We start from the raw sequence: 18,953 nt of genomic DNA on the forward strand, positions 1-18,953 counted from the left end.
TCTACATGAAACAACCTTAAATGGTATTTCAGTAACAATTGTAGTTACTGCAGTAGAATTTTATCATGATCCCTTAGTAGTGCTTTGTATTGTTTCACGGTGTTGTTTGATATTTCATGAAAAAAAATTCTAATAAATCTATTTGATTATTGTAGGTATACCGTTTATGATTGTTTCCATTGCTATAGCAACAGATGTTGATGCGTATGACCTTCAAGATGGAGAATTGTAAGTTTTGTTTGACAAAAAAAATAAAAGATCCAACTTTTATGATTATGTATCTTTGACTATATTTTTATTTGTACACAGTTGTTGGTTGAGCCTGAATCAAGGATTGACAGCAACGTACATTGTACCATGGGTTCTTGCCAACATAGTAAGTTTTTTTGGTCAAATTAACAAATGTTTCCAGCAGATTGCCAGCTTCACAAATAATCACTTAGAACTTTTATAGTGTTGTTTTCTGATCATTTACTGTTATTTTGAAGTATGCACAAATTTAAGAAATTCGAAACGATATTAGGATACAATATATGGAAAATAATTTACGTATATATTTTTTTTATAGTTCTGCGCAGTTGCATTAGGAACAGTGTATAGACGAACTGATGATAATGTACGCAGAGAGGATAAGACTACCGGATTTGTGTAAGTTTTTTTTTGGGGGTTAAATAATTCATTGAAATTGATGTTTATTAATTTTCATTATAATTATTAGCACTAATAGACAGGCCATCATCATCACCATCAGTGCAAATTTATATCCTTAGTCAATTTTTTAGATAAAAAAGTTATTAGTTATTTCCAGGCTTTAAATTTCATTGTATAAATTATTTATTTTCATACCATATATGATGAGTATTGTTCAAGGTTTTCATAGTAAAAACCTATTTTGTTTTACAGTGCTGGTTGGAAGGCTTGTTCTGTGCTTCTCATCATTTATGACATAACTTGGTTGTTTGGACATCTGTCTATCTATGACTATGGCATCATCCTTACTTACGTCTTCTACTTTCTTGCCTCATTTTATGTAAGTTTTCTTTCACTCATATCATTTATATTCTATAATATACAAAATAAAACAAGTTAAAAAATAAAGTGTTTCAATTGTCAACATATTTTACATATTTTTCTGAACAATAGTAATAATAGTACAAATAGTAATTAATGGTGATGTTATTGCTTTCCACAAATAAAAACGGTTATATAGCATATGTTTAACGCAATCTTAAGAAGTAATGAAAAACAGTGGAAAGAGTGAAAAATGCAAAATCTTTTATCGATTTTCTGAACTATAACTATTATTACCTTATCTTCATTACATAATTGTCTTTGATCTTTCAGGGCTGTTGTATGTACTATTGCCACAGTACTTGGAATCGAGAGGTAAGAAAACAATAATTTGAGGAAGATTTTTTAGGTTTGTTAGTGTTGAAGGCATTTATTTCAAAAATATCAAATATCAAGAATTGATCAAATATAGTACAAATTCTTTTATTTGGCGTTACAGCAAGCATTTATTAAATTTTTTTTTTTTTATGCCTGTACTATTTCATGCAGCTCAAAGCGGTTATTTGTTTTGAGAATCCAGATTTTGAGTTAACAATTATCCGAAGAATTCATCTAGTAAGTATTTTTTTTTAATTTGGTGTTATGTATTTACGGTAATTATTAGTTTTTGTGGTGAATATTCGGTTTTTTTTAACACTATTTTAATTTTTGTTTTATATCACATTGCTACTCCTCTGTTTTTGCTTTGATTATATTCATTTATAAATAGATTTCAAAATAGCTTTTTATAATTAGATGCATGTACAGTTAGTAGTAGTATGCTATATTAGTGTAGCATAGTGTATTAGTTTATATGTAGCGCACACACAGTCATTTGTTAGCTTGCTTTTTATTCTAGATGCATATAATACTATTTTGCATGGTGTAGTAAAGTACCATATACGACTGAGTATATTCCCAGCGGCCTGGGAAATGGAATTTCCCAAAGTCTTGTGTATATATTTAGCAGAAATTACAGGTTTGAAGTATGGTACTATATTCAGTATATATTTAGTAGACTAGTGTAACAGCTTGATTTAGCAATGAATTGGCATAACAGCTATGAGCACTCACTGGCTAAACCCATGGCTTAAGGGTATAAGGAGAAACAAAAAGGCATTAAAATATGTTGAAAAGGCTAAAAACACCACTGAATGCATTAACTTAACTCATTAAGTATTAGATTTAAATAGCTTTTTTGCATGTAGTAAAAACATATTCGGTGCGGTGTTATTCAAAGACAAGTTCTTAAGTAACAAAATCAATATTATTGAAACAAACCAATATTTATTCTCTGTGTGAAAATTTCTAATATATAGCATATGGTTTAATATTTGCCTTTTAGCTTAACAAGATTAAGAATACAAGGATATCGATCATGTAGAAAATAGCTATAATCAAATAAATATGATATTTATTGTGTTATGTTGCCATAGAAACGGTAAACAAGCACAGACACATAAAATTATACTGTCATCTCATAGGGGCCTGGCTATAAAATTAATAAGTATTGTGTGGGATTATACTTGGATTGTATTGTAATCTTAAATGTATCTTAAATAAGGGGCATAGGATGACACATACTTTTCCATTATCATCTTAGTCATAATTTTGATGTTTACAATTATTTCTAATTTTTCAGAAACCAGAACCAGTCAAAAAGAAAAATAACCTTGTCTGTATGTATATTTTTAAAATAAAAACACACAGTTTTGTTTTATGAAATAAATGCATTTGGAACCACAAAAAGTTATATGGAACCATTTAAATAGAAAATTCAAACAATTTAATTGTACTTTTCTCATGATATTGTACTTTTTTTTTATTTGATCAACAAAAATGTTAAATATAAATTAATAATTAGACTTTTAAGCTCTATCCAAAATATGATTTATTACTTAGTATTTTATATAGTGGTAACAAATGTTGTATCTTATAATACAAACAGATTATACCTGTAGTAACAATGAATAATATCTAAATTGTGTTTTTTAAGGTATTAATATTTGTCTTCCTATTTTCAGATCATGCGTAATCAAATTTGAAGAAACTATGTTGTATTGAAACGATAAAAGAATTAAGAAATGGAACATCAACATGAAAGCGATATCATTTTAATATATTTGATATTATAATTATATAAAATATAATTTTAATATAATTATATAATTTTGTAACATTAATTTTTAAATATTTTTGTTGTGTAGTATAAGTTTAATAATTATTGTTATTTATGCAATTATTGTATTGTGATTAATTCATTGCACAAGAAGAATAGTTCAAAGTTATAAATTAAACTGTCTGTCAATATAGGTATTAGTATAATATAGTAGATGTATTTAAAATGCATTTGACATACATTATTTTTATGTACAAAAAATATTTTTAAAAATTTAATAGAGTTTTATGAATTAGATTCATTGTACATTAGGTTATTTATTGTTTATATAACATTTAGAATAATGGAATTTTGTGCGTAAGTCTAATAACTTGATTGATGACGTCATTTACTAAATTTTGTATTAGGTTGTGTTTAGACTACCCATCATAGAAATTGAATCAGTTTAATATTGTGCTGTCCTGCATCGTGTAAAAGATTGCCAAAGCCACAAACAATAGCCTAGGCCTGGTTTCTGTATTTAATACTGAGTTTACCGCCTCTGCTAGTATTGCACTTAATTGATAATTTTATTTTTAATTTAGTAATTTTGTTCTTTTTTTTTATTCAACTGAATGTGCTTATAAACAACAAGTTAGTTTCTGACTACTGACTGAAACGTATTTTTGATTATTTATCGATATTTTAAGAATAAACATTTTTCCTCAAAAGACTGCTTCATGTTTTTATTTATATTACATATTTTTTTTAATATACATATTTAAATCGATAAAAACATAACATTTATTTTCTTGTTTATATATTAATAATAATTATAATAATAATACTTATAATACTTTTCTCACTCATACAAAAACAAAACAAAATGAAAATCAGAAATGAGTAAAGAAAAATAAAACGATTTAAATTATATGAAAAATCATTGATTACTAAAGAGGGTGGATGTTCCTAAAAGCAACGCTTTACAAGACAAAAAAATAAGTATAGATGTGTAGAAAATATTAATGTTAAATAATGTTTAAAATGTATAGTAAGGTTAATCTGTTTTGACCTACATACTTTACCAGTACCAGTTTCTCTGCCATGGCGTGCTTTTGTTGAAAGCAATATAAAAATGTTGTTAAATTATAAAAAAAAAATATAGTTTTTGAGTAAAGTGTTCTATATTATAAATTCTAAATTGATACAGTAATTAATTTTATACAAGTCTTTATTGAGAAATAATCAATAAATGTGTCAACAATTTGCACATGATAAAACTTCATTTAGTCCTGTGTAAACATTTAAACTAGAAGACAACAATAAGTGATTAAACATGTTGATTAGGTTTCTTGGTATTATATTACAGTTTATCAATATTAATTCTTAGTTAATTCACTTTAATGCTGTTGTGACAGACACTATTGCTCAATCTATCCACGGATATGTTACAGTTCAGCTGTCTATCTGCCATTATGAGTGTGGTATAGTGTATTCAATAAGGAAGAGATAGAAGAGACAGTTGCAGATCTAGAAATGTTCAGTGAAGATGAAGGAATCTCAGTTCAAGTACTTTTTCTGTGGTAGCAGGAGTGTCCACCTGTCCTGTACTTTCTACATTGAGTGACACTTGGTGCTAATGCTAATTGGGGGTTGGGAAGGAGGGAGTGGGTATTTCAGATAACAACTTGGCCTCATTAAAAAAGTGTTTTTTTAATAAATGTTTGTGTCTTTAGTTTTTCAGAACCAAAGCTTCATGAAATAGCCGAGGTGATAAAAAAGTTCCAGAAACTATTCAGCCATGTTCTTAGAAGTTGCAGAAAATAAAAACAATTCTGATATCAAATTATTTCTCTCATTTTTATTGTTTTTGATACTGAATAATGCAATGTATTTAAAAATAATATATAATGTTTAATATTTGTATAGTTGGCTATGATTGTTTTTTACCATTTGATAGAAAGAGTTCAGAATTATATTACATAAAAATCGTGTTTAAATGTCTCCATCTAACCCATATCCATATATATTTGTTGAGCTATATTTTCTTGTGTTTAGTATATTTTTTATATATTCTTGATTTTTTATAGTTGGCTATTGTTTTTTACCATTTAATAGAAAAAGTTTAGAATTATATTACATAAAAATCGTCTTAAAATGTCTCCATCTAAACCTTATCCACATATATTTGTTGAGGTATATTTTCTTGTGTTTAGTCAATTTTTAATATTTCTTGATGTTTTATAGTTGGCTATTGTTTTTTACCATTTAATAGAAAAAATTCAGAATTATATTACATAAAAATCATGTTCTAAACTAATCTAACCCTTATCCACAGATATTTGTTGCAATCTCAAAACCTTTGAACAATTGAAGCAGAGAAAGAACCCCCAAAAACCTAACATTTTTTTATATTTTAAGTGAACTGTTCGTCTGATGTGGATTGCTTCCATGGACAGTGCATTGACTTCTGGTGTGAATGTGAAGAAGGTTGGGAACTTGTCCGTAACAGAGGCTGTTACAGTTAGTAATATTTATATTACGATTTCTATAATACAGACAACTCTCTGAAAACCAGAATCCCCCAACAGTCCCATATTCATTTTTACCATTAAAAACACATTCTGAATACCAGACTTTCGGGAAAATCAGACATATTTGGCCAGCCCAAAGGTGTCCAGTTTTTGGAGAGTTGACTGTACGTGTTACGATGTTTTCTAATGCTTTATTTATGCCTAGTTTGAATTACAAACATGCATGTCTTTTCCACTTATTTGTACAGGAAAAACATTGACTTCATAGTATATATGTATGTTCGTTACAAGTTTAAATTGTGTGAGAGATCATGTTATCTGATGTTAAAATGATGCTACTGCAGTAAATGCATTTGTAACTAAAATAACGCAAGAGGTTTGTTTGTTCGTACAGTAATTAAAAGTTTGGCAATTCCAGTGTGTATGATTACACAAACAGCTTGTTATACCTATTGAATAAACAGGTTAAAAATTAAACAAATGTAGTTACTGCAGTAAACTAAAATAGTAACATTTTGACATGGATGGTCCCTAACATAGGGATGTCTAGTATTGTCATGATCTTTGTTCTTTTGTGTAATATCTAATTTATAACAATATCACTATTTGGTCATTAATGTTCATCATAGTAAAAATGTTCTCAAATTAAGAACTTAAACTTTTATTTATTGTTAAGAATTGACATGTGATGATGAGCTTAAAAATGATTCCTGCTACTACATCAGACCAAAACAAGTCACATGGTTCACTGCAAGTGAGATATGCCGAGAAACCGGATTTGCTCTTGTGAGCATCGACACTAAAACTGAAGATGACTTTCTCCAGACGATCTCCAACAAGTTTTGGATGATTGACCGTGCTATATACAGCTATGATAACAAAGAGTGGTCTTCGGACAGGAAAACTTCTTATAAAAGTTTAGACAATGATGTTGATGGTTTTGACGAGCCTATGGTATGCCTTGGAGAAGTTGGTACAACCTTTGAATACCGAGTATGCACTGAGTATTTCTCCACTGATCTTGTGTGTGAGAGACGTAAGAACACTTTTTGATATTTTTGTATGCATTAACTTAATAATTAACATAGTTATAATGACACATACAAAAGATACAATCAGGGAAGAGTAAAATTATTAATTTCACTCTTCCCTAATACAATATTATTATCAGTGAATAGCACACATCACACACATGGCTGTATACTGAACATATGCTATATAAACAATTGTAAACAATTTAATCTACCACTGTATTACTAGAAAATGTTCAACCACTCTGGTGGTGAGTGAATGCTTGAACGACAACAGCATCGTTTTGTCACATAAAGTTTAGAGATAGAGCTTTAAGCTTTGTCTGCACTATTAAACTTTAGACACGATGATATCTCTACCATATTTAGGCACATTGCAATTTTTTTGGATAGTGCAGACAGAGCTTTAAATTACATAGTATCAAACTCATATTGTACAAATTAAATCTTGGTTTCCACTTGGATTCAAATGCAAATGAGTTCAGATGTGGTTGTTTCTAAATGGATATTAGAAACTGATTATAATCTTGTTTTTTCTTAAGCTATCATCTTTCCTAATGGTGCCTGTTATGATGACACTGACTGTTCACATGAAGAAACTTGCTTCAACTGGCAGTGTGAACGACTTGGTTTGTATATGCCATTTTATTTCACTTTAACATGTTTATTTCACTTAAACCTGTTTATTTCACTTCAACCTGTTTATTTCACTTCAACCTGTCTATTTCACTTTAACCTGTTTATTTCACTTTAACCTGTTTATTTAAATTTAACCTGTTTATTTCACTTTAACCTGTTTATTTAAATTTAACCTGTTTATTTCACTTTAACCTGTTTATTTAAATTTAACCTGTTTATTTCACTTTAACCTGTTTATTTCACTTCAACCTGTCTATTTCACTTTAACCTTTTTATTTCACTTTAACCTGTTTATTTAAATTTAACCTGTTTATTTCACTTTAACCTGTTTATTTAAATTTAACCGGTTTATTTCACTTTAACATGTTTATTTCACTTCAACCTGTTTATTTCACTTTAACCTGTTTATTTCACTTTAACCTGTTTATTTCACTTCAACCTGTTTATTTCACTTTAACCTGTTTATTTCACTTTAACCTGTTTATTTCACTTCAACCTGTTTATTTCACTTTAACCTGTTTATTTCACTTCAACCTGTCTATTTCACTTTAACCTTTTTATTTCACTTTAACCTGTTTATTTAAATTTAACCTGTTTATTTCACTTTAACCTGTTTATTTAAATTTAACCTGTTTATTTCACTTTAACATGTTTATTTCACTTCAACCTGTTTATTTCACTTTAACCTGTTTATTTCACTTTAACCTGTTTATTTCACTTCAACCTGTTTATTTCACTTTAACCTGTTTATTTCACTTTAACCTGTTTATTTCACTTCAACCTGTTTATTTCACTTCAACCTGTCTTTTTCACTTTAACCTTTTTATTTCACTTTAACCTGTTTATTTAAATTTAACCTGTTTATTTCACTTTAACCTGTTTATTTCACTTTAACCTGTTTATTTTAATTTAACCTGTTTATTTCACTTCAACCTGTTTATTTCACTTTAACCTGTTTATTTCACTTTAACCTGTTTATTTAAATTTAACCTGTTTATTTCACTTTCCTGTTGATAAGCTAGCCTACACACATGTTTTACTGGTATAAAACTAGTCTATTTTCATTCTAATTTCCTTTCTTTTCAGTTATCCGGAAAGAAGTAAAGTGTTCATTCAACTTACCTATCATGACTACCACCTCAATAATTGAGACAGTGACTACAGAATATATTACAACAAGCCAGACACTAACATCAAACTCAACAGTCAATCCAACAACCGGTTTCGACAACATCACAACACCATATTATAATGTCACGTCAACACCATATTATACAACAACACCAGTTCTTCCTACCACTGAACAAGTTACAAAGCAGACAAATTGCCACATCGATGGATTTCCGGAAGACCTTTTCCTTGGCGCTGATGATCTGGTCGTCGCTGATGGTATCCAAGATCATGCCCTACATTTTGATGGTTCTGGTAACTTTTCAACATTCCTGTATGATATGCCATGTCCATTTTTACCATATAAGTGCACCAATGGTTTGACAGTGTCTTTGTGGATAAAACCAACTCATGCAGAACTAGAAGACCAGGGTTTAGCTTATTTTGTTTCATCAGGTAGGCCTTCATCAAAGATTCTCTGTGCTGTATCTAGAATTTAGCCAGTATCAGGCAAGTTCTGTAATGAAGTTTCACATATACATCACATGTGACACCTGTATCATAGGCCATTAACGTTACTTTAACATATTAGGTGCATACATGTAACCTGTATATTACAGAATTTGCCTATGAAGACTGATAGATAATGTATGGATTTACAGTTAAGAGAATTGGGTGAAATATCAAGTATGCTCTTCCCTGATAATATCAATTAATCTTTCTGTTATTACAAAACATTTTAGGTGCTCCAAGTCGAACAGGGTTTGCAATCTACAGACAGAACAGAGACATTCACATCGTTGTTAATACAGACAATTCCACATGGGAAACTGTCATCAGTCATAATACACTTATGACTGATGTCTGGAGTAGTATTGCGTTCACATGGGGACCTAGAATAGTAGCAGACGTCACAACGGTTGAATCACAAACATCTGTTACGATGGAAGAAAACTCCACATTGTCACCAACTTCTACGATGGAACCACAATCTTCTGCTACGATGACTACCAAAGCTCCTTTTTCTGATGTTGTTTTATCCGTGAGTTATAAAAAATGTGAAAAAAAAATGTTTATACAATATTTTTTTAATAGCCATTGTAATTTAATAGTTATTCACTTTAACCAAATATTTACTTGAAAGAAAAACATAATTTAAAGACAAAAATAGTTAACCAGAAGCCCATGACAACCTCACTCATTTTAACAGAAAGCCTATAAAGTTTGTATAAACAGCAGCAATTTGAAACCCTGTTTTGTGTTGGTTCTTTTTTGTGCTTTGAGTGGCCACTAATAAATATTCAGATATTCTTCTGTTGTATTTTTAGGCGTTCATAGATGGGGAATTCATTAGTCAATGTAACACAAGCAGTGCCATTTCGGTCAATGAGAGTACGCGACTGTTGGTCATTGGCGGTTATTATGATGCTGATACTGATGTATTCAAACACTCTATGCTGGGTTTACTTGATGAACTTTTCATATCAGACCAGAACAATCAAAGTGGAATTGACCTTCTGCATGGAGTTGGTGAGTGCACGTTGTAGACGAGAGATTACAAGATCGATTCCAAACTGGTGATTTGTTTATCCACTGTGACTTGTTTTGTTTTTCAGACTTGGATGCGTGTAAAACCGCAAATGACTGCGATAATGGAACATGTTTTACATCTGCTGGTGACAGAGAATGCCGATGTTATCCAGGCTTTGAAGGTGACGCATGTGAATCAGGTAGGATGAACTTGATATATAGAGGTTCTGTTCACACCTGGATGCACTGAACTATTATATATTTCTTTCAGTGATACATACAAAAGGAGCAATGTTAAAAAAAACTACCGCCAAAGGCGAGTCTCTTCAACTCCAGACATAGCATAATATTGAAATCATATTAAATTATAATTTATGGGCAATATCTTTTTTTTTTAGATGTCGTAGAGTGTGCTAGTTCACCTTGTTTTAATGGAACGTGTTTAGAAGGCCAAAACGAGTTCACATGTGATTGTTTGGAAAATTGGGGAGGAATGTTCTGCGAAAAGAGTAAGTTGGTATTTATAAATGTATAAAGTAATATACAGTATTACAATAGAGCATCAATTTTAAGATGTTTTGATATTACTTTTTGGATTGAGGGTTTTTTATAACATGGGAAATAAAATGTTTCAATTAATGTCATTCAAAATTAGAGTAAAACTGTACCAAAATATAAAGCAAAAAGCAAACATCTTTACACAAATTTAATACAGTAGGTTAGATGTGAAAGCATGTGCTAATATGATAGTTTAATATATACTTAGTTTTGTTTTTTGTATTGTATAATAATGATGGAGTAAGAGCAGTCTTCTGTTTGGGCTCATGCCTATTACTTGCTCCTGGCAAGATGAAATGTAAAACCTACTTTTAAGAACTTTTGCCGAATAGATATTATTATTAACAGATCTTTGTCCAGCTGTGAACTACAATGAAGATGTCAAAGAATTGACTTTTTACAACACTAGTTGTAAGTATAACACTATTTTCATTCGTATTATTTTTTATTAAATGTTATTGTAAACTGTTGCTTGTGATTGGTCAACTCACTTTTATTGCAACCAAGTGGGAACCAAGTTTATGGTTGCACATAACCAATGTGGATACAAGCTTAAGCTCTGCCTACACAGAACCTTATGATGAGAATGCTTCTTTTTGTGTGTTTTCCTTTAGGCAATGGAACTATTGAGGTATTTATAAATCCAGTTTACACTGCATCCAAAGCCTACAAAACATTTTCCAATGTCCTTGGATCTGGGAGTACAGCTATTGATATTATCATATCAACAGAAGACGGGAGAGGTGGTGGGTGCACAGTAGATCCAGTTCTGACATCAGAAAACGCATCTTACAAGCTAGAAGATCTTAAAACATGCATTGACTCACCTTCTTCGTGCGCTAATGGGTTTGCAATGTCAGTATGGATAAAGGTAGAGAGAGATAATTCGACAATAAATGAAACATTGTATGGAGTGGTTCTTGACACCAAAAAGGGTAGTGAAGGTGTGCGGATTAGGTTCTCTGGAAGTCAACACCTTGTTGTTGAAGGTATGCATAATTCCATCTACTTCTTCGTCTGGGATGCCCTAGAGAAATACACCTTTAATACAAAATTTCCAATTAATTTCTATTATGTGCAGTTGCATTTATTTTTGCTAGATCCGTTGCTTTTTTGAGTTTCAAGGTTTTTGAGGAATTTTAAGTAATTATTAAGTGTTACTAGTAATTCTGTTTGCGGTCTTCCTCTAAATTTAATGTGGTTCATTTCCTGAAAGTAGAATGCAAAGTTTTGCAGAAACGTTATCATTTAGTCTAAGAATATGGCGGAATAATTTCCGTCTCGCTTTGAGAGGATCAGCCAATAGCAAAACATAAAGGTTGATAAAAAAACTTTTTCTTTCTATAGTATTCAATGGTACAGACAACTTGAAAACCGTTTCTACTGACTTTAGGCTTGTCGAAGACTTCTGGTTTAACATTGGGATTTCATGGCGAAATGATCTTGGCATTTCTATCTACATTAATGGAGATCTACAACAGGCGACTGTGAAAGTGACTGATTTTGTTAATGGTGATGATGGAGAACTCAACATTGGAAGCCTCACAGGCAGCCGTTCGTTGTTTCCAATGTCAATCTCAGATATTGTTATTTGGAATCGCTATTTATTTGAATTTGAGTCATACAGGTTCATTGGTTTGACTGGTCAGTACAATAGTTTATTAAAATATTTACAGGTATAATTCCAAATTAAAAATGGCGTTATCTTCAAATTAAAAAAAAATTGAAGCAAGAAGCAGACTAAAACTTTATGTAACCAAAGAAATGTGATTTGCCCATATATGTACATGATGATGTCATACTACCATATTTGGGCATATCACCACCATATTTTTGCATCATCACACTTTTTTTGTCAAACAACTTTATAATCTTTGTTATAACAGCCTCTGAGATGTTGTATTTGTTTACAAGTAAGTATTACATCACAACGGATAAATTCATCAGGAGAGATCAGTTGGCCATATTTAACATGACAACGGCAACCAGTCCAGTTCTTGACATGTATGTGCCTTCTAATGTTGATCCTCCAACAGTCACCGGGAGAGATGTGAAAGGATTGGCACTGGAACTTCGTGGTAGCACGAGCCTGGAAACCATATTCTCTGGTAAGTGTGTTGACTATTGTTTGAAGGTTTGCATAGCGAAATCAAATGTTGATATAAGTTTGTGGTACACCACGTATGTTAGTTCTGAAAAGAAGTGTTGAGTTTCTCGACGTTTCGATCAATATGCTTTGATCGTCTTCAGGAGTAAAAATGCAGAAAGTCCAGGAAATTTGGAATATAAGTTAAGTAATTTCTAATAAAGCATACTTTTTACAATATAAAACATATAACGATGGATTTAGGAATTGTGTATGTGTTTAAACTTAGCACTGACTTTACTCTTGTGAAATATTTAGTTCAATTACTTAGTTTGTAAATGTAGTCAAATAACCTGATTGCCACCTACTAGGTTAAATTGCACACAGTTTTTCATCTGTTTTTGTTCATTTATATAGATGAACTTCCAGGCACGTGTATCAGTGATCCTAGCCAATGCAGCAACGGATTCACAGCTTCAATATGGGCTAAAATATTTGAACCAGAAAATGAACCAGAAAATGATAAATATGTGTTCATATTCAGCTCCGGTGAGCAGGCATCACGTGGTATGTCGATGTACATTAGAATGCGTCAACAACTTAGTGTAGCGGTGACAGACGGCGACGCCCGATGGATCATAGATCTTGCATATGTACCTCACCATACTGAGTGGGTGCATTTTGCCATCTCGTGGCATAAAGACATTGGTTTATTTCTTTATATCAATGGTAAGCCACGTGGTCTGGATAATTTAAGCTATCGAAAGATTCGTGCAAATGATCTGCACCAACGACTTACCATTGGTCGACGTAACGACGTAAACTGCATGCAGTCGCACATCATATTTGAGGACTTTGTGTTTTCTGAAAAGTTTGTGGCTCCATTTGAAGCTATGACGTCGTTTGGATTACCAGGTTAGTATTTCATTAATCCAGCGTAATATTCATAAAGAAAAACATTTTGAAACAATACTTATACTAAGTTGCAGAAATAACACCTGTTGTTGGCTCTTAAGAAATAATAGAATTACATTAAATAGTAAATGTTTTAGATCAACAAAATGTGGTAAGATGGTTCATATGCCTACACATTTTTTCTTTTAGTTCTTTTGAGTATAAACAAATATTAAATTATTTATTTGTTTCATTTTATATCAGACACACGGAATTTTAAAGACCCAGTGTTGTTTTACAATGTGCATACACTTGTTGGTTCTGATCTTGATTTACTAAATATTGATGAGAGTGTTCGACAAACGTTGGGCCCTAGTGGAACTAAAATCAGTATAGAGGGATCCAAAATCATTGAATATTTGCAACTCAGTGAATCGGAAATTGTGTTGGGTAAGTACATATTTATCTTGGTGGTTAAAGCTTGGTTCCCACTAGAGACGCAACGTAGGGACTTGACGCAATGTAAGTGATTTGACCAATAACATGTAGTGGATTATTGGAACAGTAGCTTGCCATTGGTCAACTCGCTTATGTTGCATCTGCATCCTTACGTTACATCTCTAGTGGGAACCAAGCTTTAGGGTGATGTCAAATTAACTTTCTCAAAAGGCACCTTTTAAACTAGCTGATTTGTGTACAAGATTAATGATTTCTTTATTTTATTGTTATATTAAAGGAATTCCATCTGAGACTGTATGTTTTAATAATCCAGACCTCTGTGCAGAAGGTATCAGTTTGTCTGTATGGGTGAAATTAGCTGGAAACATGAGCATACTTCGGTAATTTGTAACTATAATATTATATATATATAATATATCATACTTACCTGAATAGAGAGAAGCACCCATTTGCAAAATGGAATATCCCTCTCTTGTTGTCACTTTGACATTGTCTGATGACCTTTTCATTAGGCCTATTTCCCTTTTTAAAATGTTGCTAATGTTTTGTTTTTTTTCCTTTAATATGTTTTGATGTATTATTATGTATTCTTGTTTGTTTATTCTAGATCACCTGGTATATCCATTACCATTGTGGATGATGTTTTGAATTGTACAATAGGAAATCCACAACACACAGAAGCACAAACCAATATTGTATGTATTTTTTCCTATTTAACTACCTTTAGGTACACTTTCACATCAGCTTAATTTGGAAAATGTACTATCATTTATAAATATGCTTGATACACTGAGCATGTGAAAACAACCAAATATAAATAATTATTCACCATGTGGCCAAAAAAGTGCAAATTATGACTGAGATTCTTGTTATATTTTCTGCAGAATAACATAAATACAACATGGATAAACATTGCGGTAACATGGAGTAAATTGAACAGTCTGGATGTTTACATAAATGGAGATTTATTTAACTCCACTGTCTATACCATTTCTGTGGCCTCGCCCAATGAAACAACCATTGGAGAAATAACTGACCCAGGCCTAGCTATATTCAATCTTGCTTTCTGGGATCGTTTTACATACAAACGTCATTCTGCTAAATTCCTTGGGATAACAGGTAAGCTAATGATGTGTTTATGTGTTTATATTAACAATTACAAAACATGTCATGGAGATGTTGAGAAGTCATATTATCACTGAATTTCATTCATCTGGAATGTAGTCTTTGTGATCAGGTTCTGGTACTCTGCCATTTGACTTCTTTTATTGAATGTTTTTAGCACAATGATGATTTCTATAAAAATAATATAATTGATGATTTTTTTTTGTTGACCAACAGAAACCCAGCTAACATGTGTCAGAGAAGCAAACTACTGTTGGCCATTTGAGTCTGCTTTGAGCCTAGTTTACCCATACACCATTAGTCCAGAGGGAATCAGTTACACCATTGACAGAAATGAAGAAGGCAGAGCCATTGCAACAGATGGAATCAGTGGTTGGATATCACTAGGAAACTTCGATTCGTGCCCTGGGGATCCCAGCTTATGCACTGCTGGGTTCGCTTTGTCGATGTGGCTGAAAATCGGTGCAACCCAAAATGGTCACTTGTTCAGTGTTGGTGGAAAGAATACAAGTAAGAATACTGTAATGATGTTAGAGAATTGTGATAGTGATGATAGTAATCTGTAGACATAGTTGATGAAGTCAAAATGTATAAGTTCACCTGTTGTATTGTTTGATTTTGTAGACATGTTGGCTATTATCTATTTTGGAATAAAGAGTGTAGGGCGGGGTTGATCAGGGCCTAAAAATTGTAAAAGTTCTGAACTTAATCTAATGTTCTATCATTTGTATCCCATCTTGGATCCGCCTATGCTAACGAAAACATAAATATATTAATTTATATTATGATTTATTTGCAGCCAAAGGTGTATGGATTCAGCAGCAGTTTGATGTGGCGTTTGTAGAGGTGGCAAATGGCACTCACATATCGAGAGTGGACATCCCAGCTTTAACTTTACATGAATGGTTCCGGTTGGGCCTGTCATGGACAGCTACCAGCGGTTTGTTGGTTTCAATTAATGGAGAGGCATTTGCCAAGCAGGTAGAAGCATAGTTTCTTCAAAATGTTTCTGTTTGTACATTTTATTTAGTATTAAATCATTAGTGTCAAGCTCTGCAATTTATTTACTTTATCGTTGTGATTTAGCTTTTTTCTTATTTTATTTGTATCTCCATTGAGATCCAGCTACTGATACTCATAGCATTGTCATTTTGTATCTCCATTGAGATCCAGCCACTGATACTCATAGCATTGTCATTTTTTCAGTAATTTGCTTTTTATTTACACTATTTCTATTATATCCATTATGTTGCCTTAGGAGCCGTTTTCAGCCAATGGTCGCTCCACTAACTTCAGTACCGAAATGTTTCTTGGTAAAGTAAGCGGATTCAATGGAAACTATGTGATAGCAGAATATGACGAGGTTGAACTTTACCAATCAAGTAATGTCCCAGACACAACATCTCTTAGTGGAACTAATGGTATAGTGCATTATTGTTAGAATATTCTAAATTATTATTTTAACTTGATTGTTCTTAAATAATAAACACCGTAATCAAGAGAGAAACATTGGTCACTAATAGGCCCACCTTCTGTTTAGTTATTTGAAAGCTATAGAAATTATTATTATAACAGCCTTGCCTAAAACTAATTTGTATAACAATATGCATGAGATATGTTAGTTGGTTTCTTTTGTTTTTTTTATGCTAAAGAAAGTACCCAATACGAGACGGCAGATGAATATTATGTAATTGCAAATGACATTGTTGGTGCAGTGCATTATACACCATATGAGAATAGTGCATTCGATTATATTGATTTAGGTAAGTGGAAATATGCTGGGTGTACTGGTTTCAAAACTTGACATTGCCATTGTAAATGGAAAATTTTTAGCCCTATGTAGCATTGCCTGAAAGAGGTATTGCCTGCTTATAAAGTCTGCTACTGTCAATGACGCCAATGTCATGATGGTGACAAAAAAAGTGGGATGTGCCCAAATATGGTAGTGATGACATCATCGTATCCATATATGGTGAGAGCCTCCCCAACAACAGTTTAAAATCTGAAACTTACCTTGATGTCTTTTAATTTCCATCTCTAATTATGATGAATATTTTAGGTGATTTTGCTAAACGTTGCTTAAGCGTGCTTGAAAGATGTTCATCAGCTGGGGTCACTATGTCTGTGTGGTTTAAACCTGCTACGGCTACTTTCACAGACCCAGAAACAAACAGCGAAGGCAGAGGCTACATTATCAGGTAAAAGAGAGCCATTTGATCGTATTTGATTTTTGGTCGTACAGAGAGATTTAGATCTTCACCAGTCCCTTTCTTAGCCCAACTCATTAATGATGATGTTTCAATGAATATTGAATAGGCTGGCACTATTTAACTTACCGGTGGACAAATTTTAAGTTTTACTATTTATACATATTTATATATTCTTTTTATCAAATATTGTAAAATACTACTTTTCAGCCTTTTGCCTGCCATTGTATTATTGATTTCTTTTTTATGAATAAATATACCTGAATATATTTGATTTATATCGTGTTGAAACATACGTATTGCTTCTATAGTAATGCAAGCTGAAAGTAAATGTTTACAACATAAGTAGTTTACCTATGTGAAACCTATGCCTTTTCTAAATCTCTTCTACAACCAATTTCCAAAAGTTCTGGAGCTCAAAACAACCAATCAACAGGATTTGCCGTTTGGTACAATGGAACGGTTATAACAGCAGTTGCAAAGAATGAGAGCCATCATTGGGAAACAATGGCATCTTTCCCGTTTGTTGCAGAAACGTGGAGCAATGTGGGATTCACTTGGAGTATATCATCTGGATTGGGATTATTCATTGATGGCGAGTTACAAAGTAAGAGTTTACTTTGTTTATCTTTATAATTTCTATTTATTTTAATTTATTTTTTATTGTTGCATTTTTATCTCGTCATATTGTATTTTTGTTAGTGTCCCTATTGATCAGCTTCGGCTGGATGGACCACCCTCGTAAAATATTGTTGAAATAAATAAATGGGTTAACTACAGTCTTTATCCTTAGAGATTACAATTTTTTCTAAAACATGACAACAGGTAACATTATAACCCTTCTTTTATAATATCTCTATTCTGAAGACACGCCTATTAAGAGGAAAATTTCCTGTGAAACAAGTATATGTTTTAACACTACAGTTTATCCTTGTTCATAGGTCACCTCTACTAAGGAGACACGGATATGTTGCTATAGGAGTTCTATACTATATTATACACGCACTGATTATAAATGCACATGTACCTTATAATGACATTAAATCTAAAAAGCTTATCACATATGTTTTATAGTACTACATGGCATTGTATGTATTTTCTAGGTAGTGACCTGATTGGTAACGTAACTAGTCCATGTTCCACCGATGTGCACACAAGACTGATTCTAGGCCGAAGGAATGATGCGTATGACGGTTTTCTCAGTGCGCTATTCAAGGATCCCGCCATTTGGTATTATGACATCACCACTCACAATCAGGATGCTGGTGTCATCATTTTAGGAAATGATCCAGAGGCAATTAGTAAGTAATCATATTAGTTACAAATATGATTATTGTGTTTAAAGATACAATTTGTTTAAAAACATAATTACTTAGTGAGTTTGACAAGTTTTGGCTATTATTTTTTTTTTTTTGATTTAAAGATCTTTGAGTACAATTATATGTATGATTCTTGCATGCAAAAAAATCTTTTCACGCTGGGTATGACATAACAATAAAAATTTAGAGACATTCTCAACCATATTTTATTCATTTTAAAAACACATCATGTACCACAAACCTCACTTTTTACTTAAAATAGAATTTTGCTAAGTATAGTACTTGATTTGTTTGTTTGTTAGCATGATAGCAT

At 31.8% G+C, this 18,953-nt stretch overlaps 2 protein-coding genes across 2 annotated transcripts in view; both read left to right on the forward strand.

Annotated features, from left to right (window-relative positions):
• The window catches only part of LOC140057606 (uncharacterized), a 59,757-nt gene extending 55,913 nt beyond the window's left edge, over positions 1-3,844 (forward strand). The window contains exons 71-78 of the mRNA XM_072103322.1: positions 156-228; positions 310-376; positions 569-648; positions 904-1,030; positions 1,345-1,386; positions 1,561-1,626; positions 2,693-2,729; positions 3,075-3,844. Of these exons, the coding sequence (XP_071959423.1) occupies positions 156-228; positions 310-376; positions 569-648; positions 904-1,030; positions 1,345-1,386; positions 1,561-1,626; positions 2,693-2,729; positions 3,075-3,085 (503 nt within the window). The 3' untranslated portion in view covers positions 3,086-3,844. The remainder of the gene's footprint in view (positions 1-155; positions 229-309; positions 377-568; positions 649-903; positions 1,031-1,344; positions 1,387-1,560; positions 1,627-2,692; positions 2,730-3,074) is intronic.
• A 1,694-nt stretch (positions 3,845-5,538) lies between these two features.
• The window catches only part of LOC140057516 (uncharacterized), a 32,649-nt gene continuing 19,234 nt past the window's right edge, over positions 5,539-18,953 (forward strand). Inside the window, exons 1-24 of the mRNA XM_072103210.1 lie at positions 5,539-5,671; positions 6,359-6,718; positions 7,256-7,342; positions 8,439-8,918; positions 9,206-9,504; positions 9,791-9,992; positions 10,079-10,192; positions 10,391-10,501; positions 10,899-10,961; positions 11,165-11,539; positions 11,898-12,194; positions 12,437-12,658; positions 13,054-13,551; positions 13,795-13,980; positions 14,267-14,369; positions 14,597-14,684; positions 14,874-15,108; positions 15,331-15,624; positions 15,914-16,095; positions 16,373-16,535; positions 16,767-16,877; positions 17,174-17,312; positions 17,729-17,928; positions 18,425-18,622. Of these exons, the coding sequence (XP_071959311.1) occupies positions 6,529-6,718; positions 7,256-7,342; positions 8,439-8,918; positions 9,206-9,504; positions 9,791-9,992; positions 10,079-10,192; positions 10,391-10,501; positions 10,899-10,961; positions 11,165-11,539; positions 11,898-12,194; positions 12,437-12,658; positions 13,054-13,551; positions 13,795-13,980; positions 14,267-14,369; positions 14,597-14,684; positions 14,874-15,108; positions 15,331-15,624; positions 15,914-16,095; positions 16,373-16,535; positions 16,767-16,877; positions 17,174-17,312; positions 17,729-17,928; positions 18,425-18,622 (4,837 nt within the window). The 5' untranslated portion in view covers positions 5,539-5,671; positions 6,359-6,528. The remainder of the gene's footprint in view (positions 5,672-6,358; positions 6,719-7,255; positions 7,343-8,438; positions 8,919-9,205; positions 9,505-9,790; positions 9,993-10,078; positions 10,193-10,390; positions 10,502-10,898; positions 10,962-11,164; positions 11,540-11,897; positions 12,195-12,436; positions 12,659-13,053; positions 13,552-13,794; positions 13,981-14,266; positions 14,370-14,596; positions 14,685-14,873; positions 15,109-15,330; positions 15,625-15,913; positions 16,096-16,372; positions 16,536-16,766; positions 16,878-17,173; positions 17,313-17,728; positions 17,929-18,424; positions 18,623-18,953) is intronic.

The sequence above is a fragment of the Antedon mediterranea genome, chromosome 8, assembly GCF_964355755.1.
Source record: "Antedon mediterranea chromosome 8, ecAntMedi1.1, whole genome shotgun sequence".
Lineage (NCBI taxonomy): Eukaryota > Metazoa > Echinodermata > Crinoidea > Comatulida > Antedonidae > Antedon > Antedon mediterranea.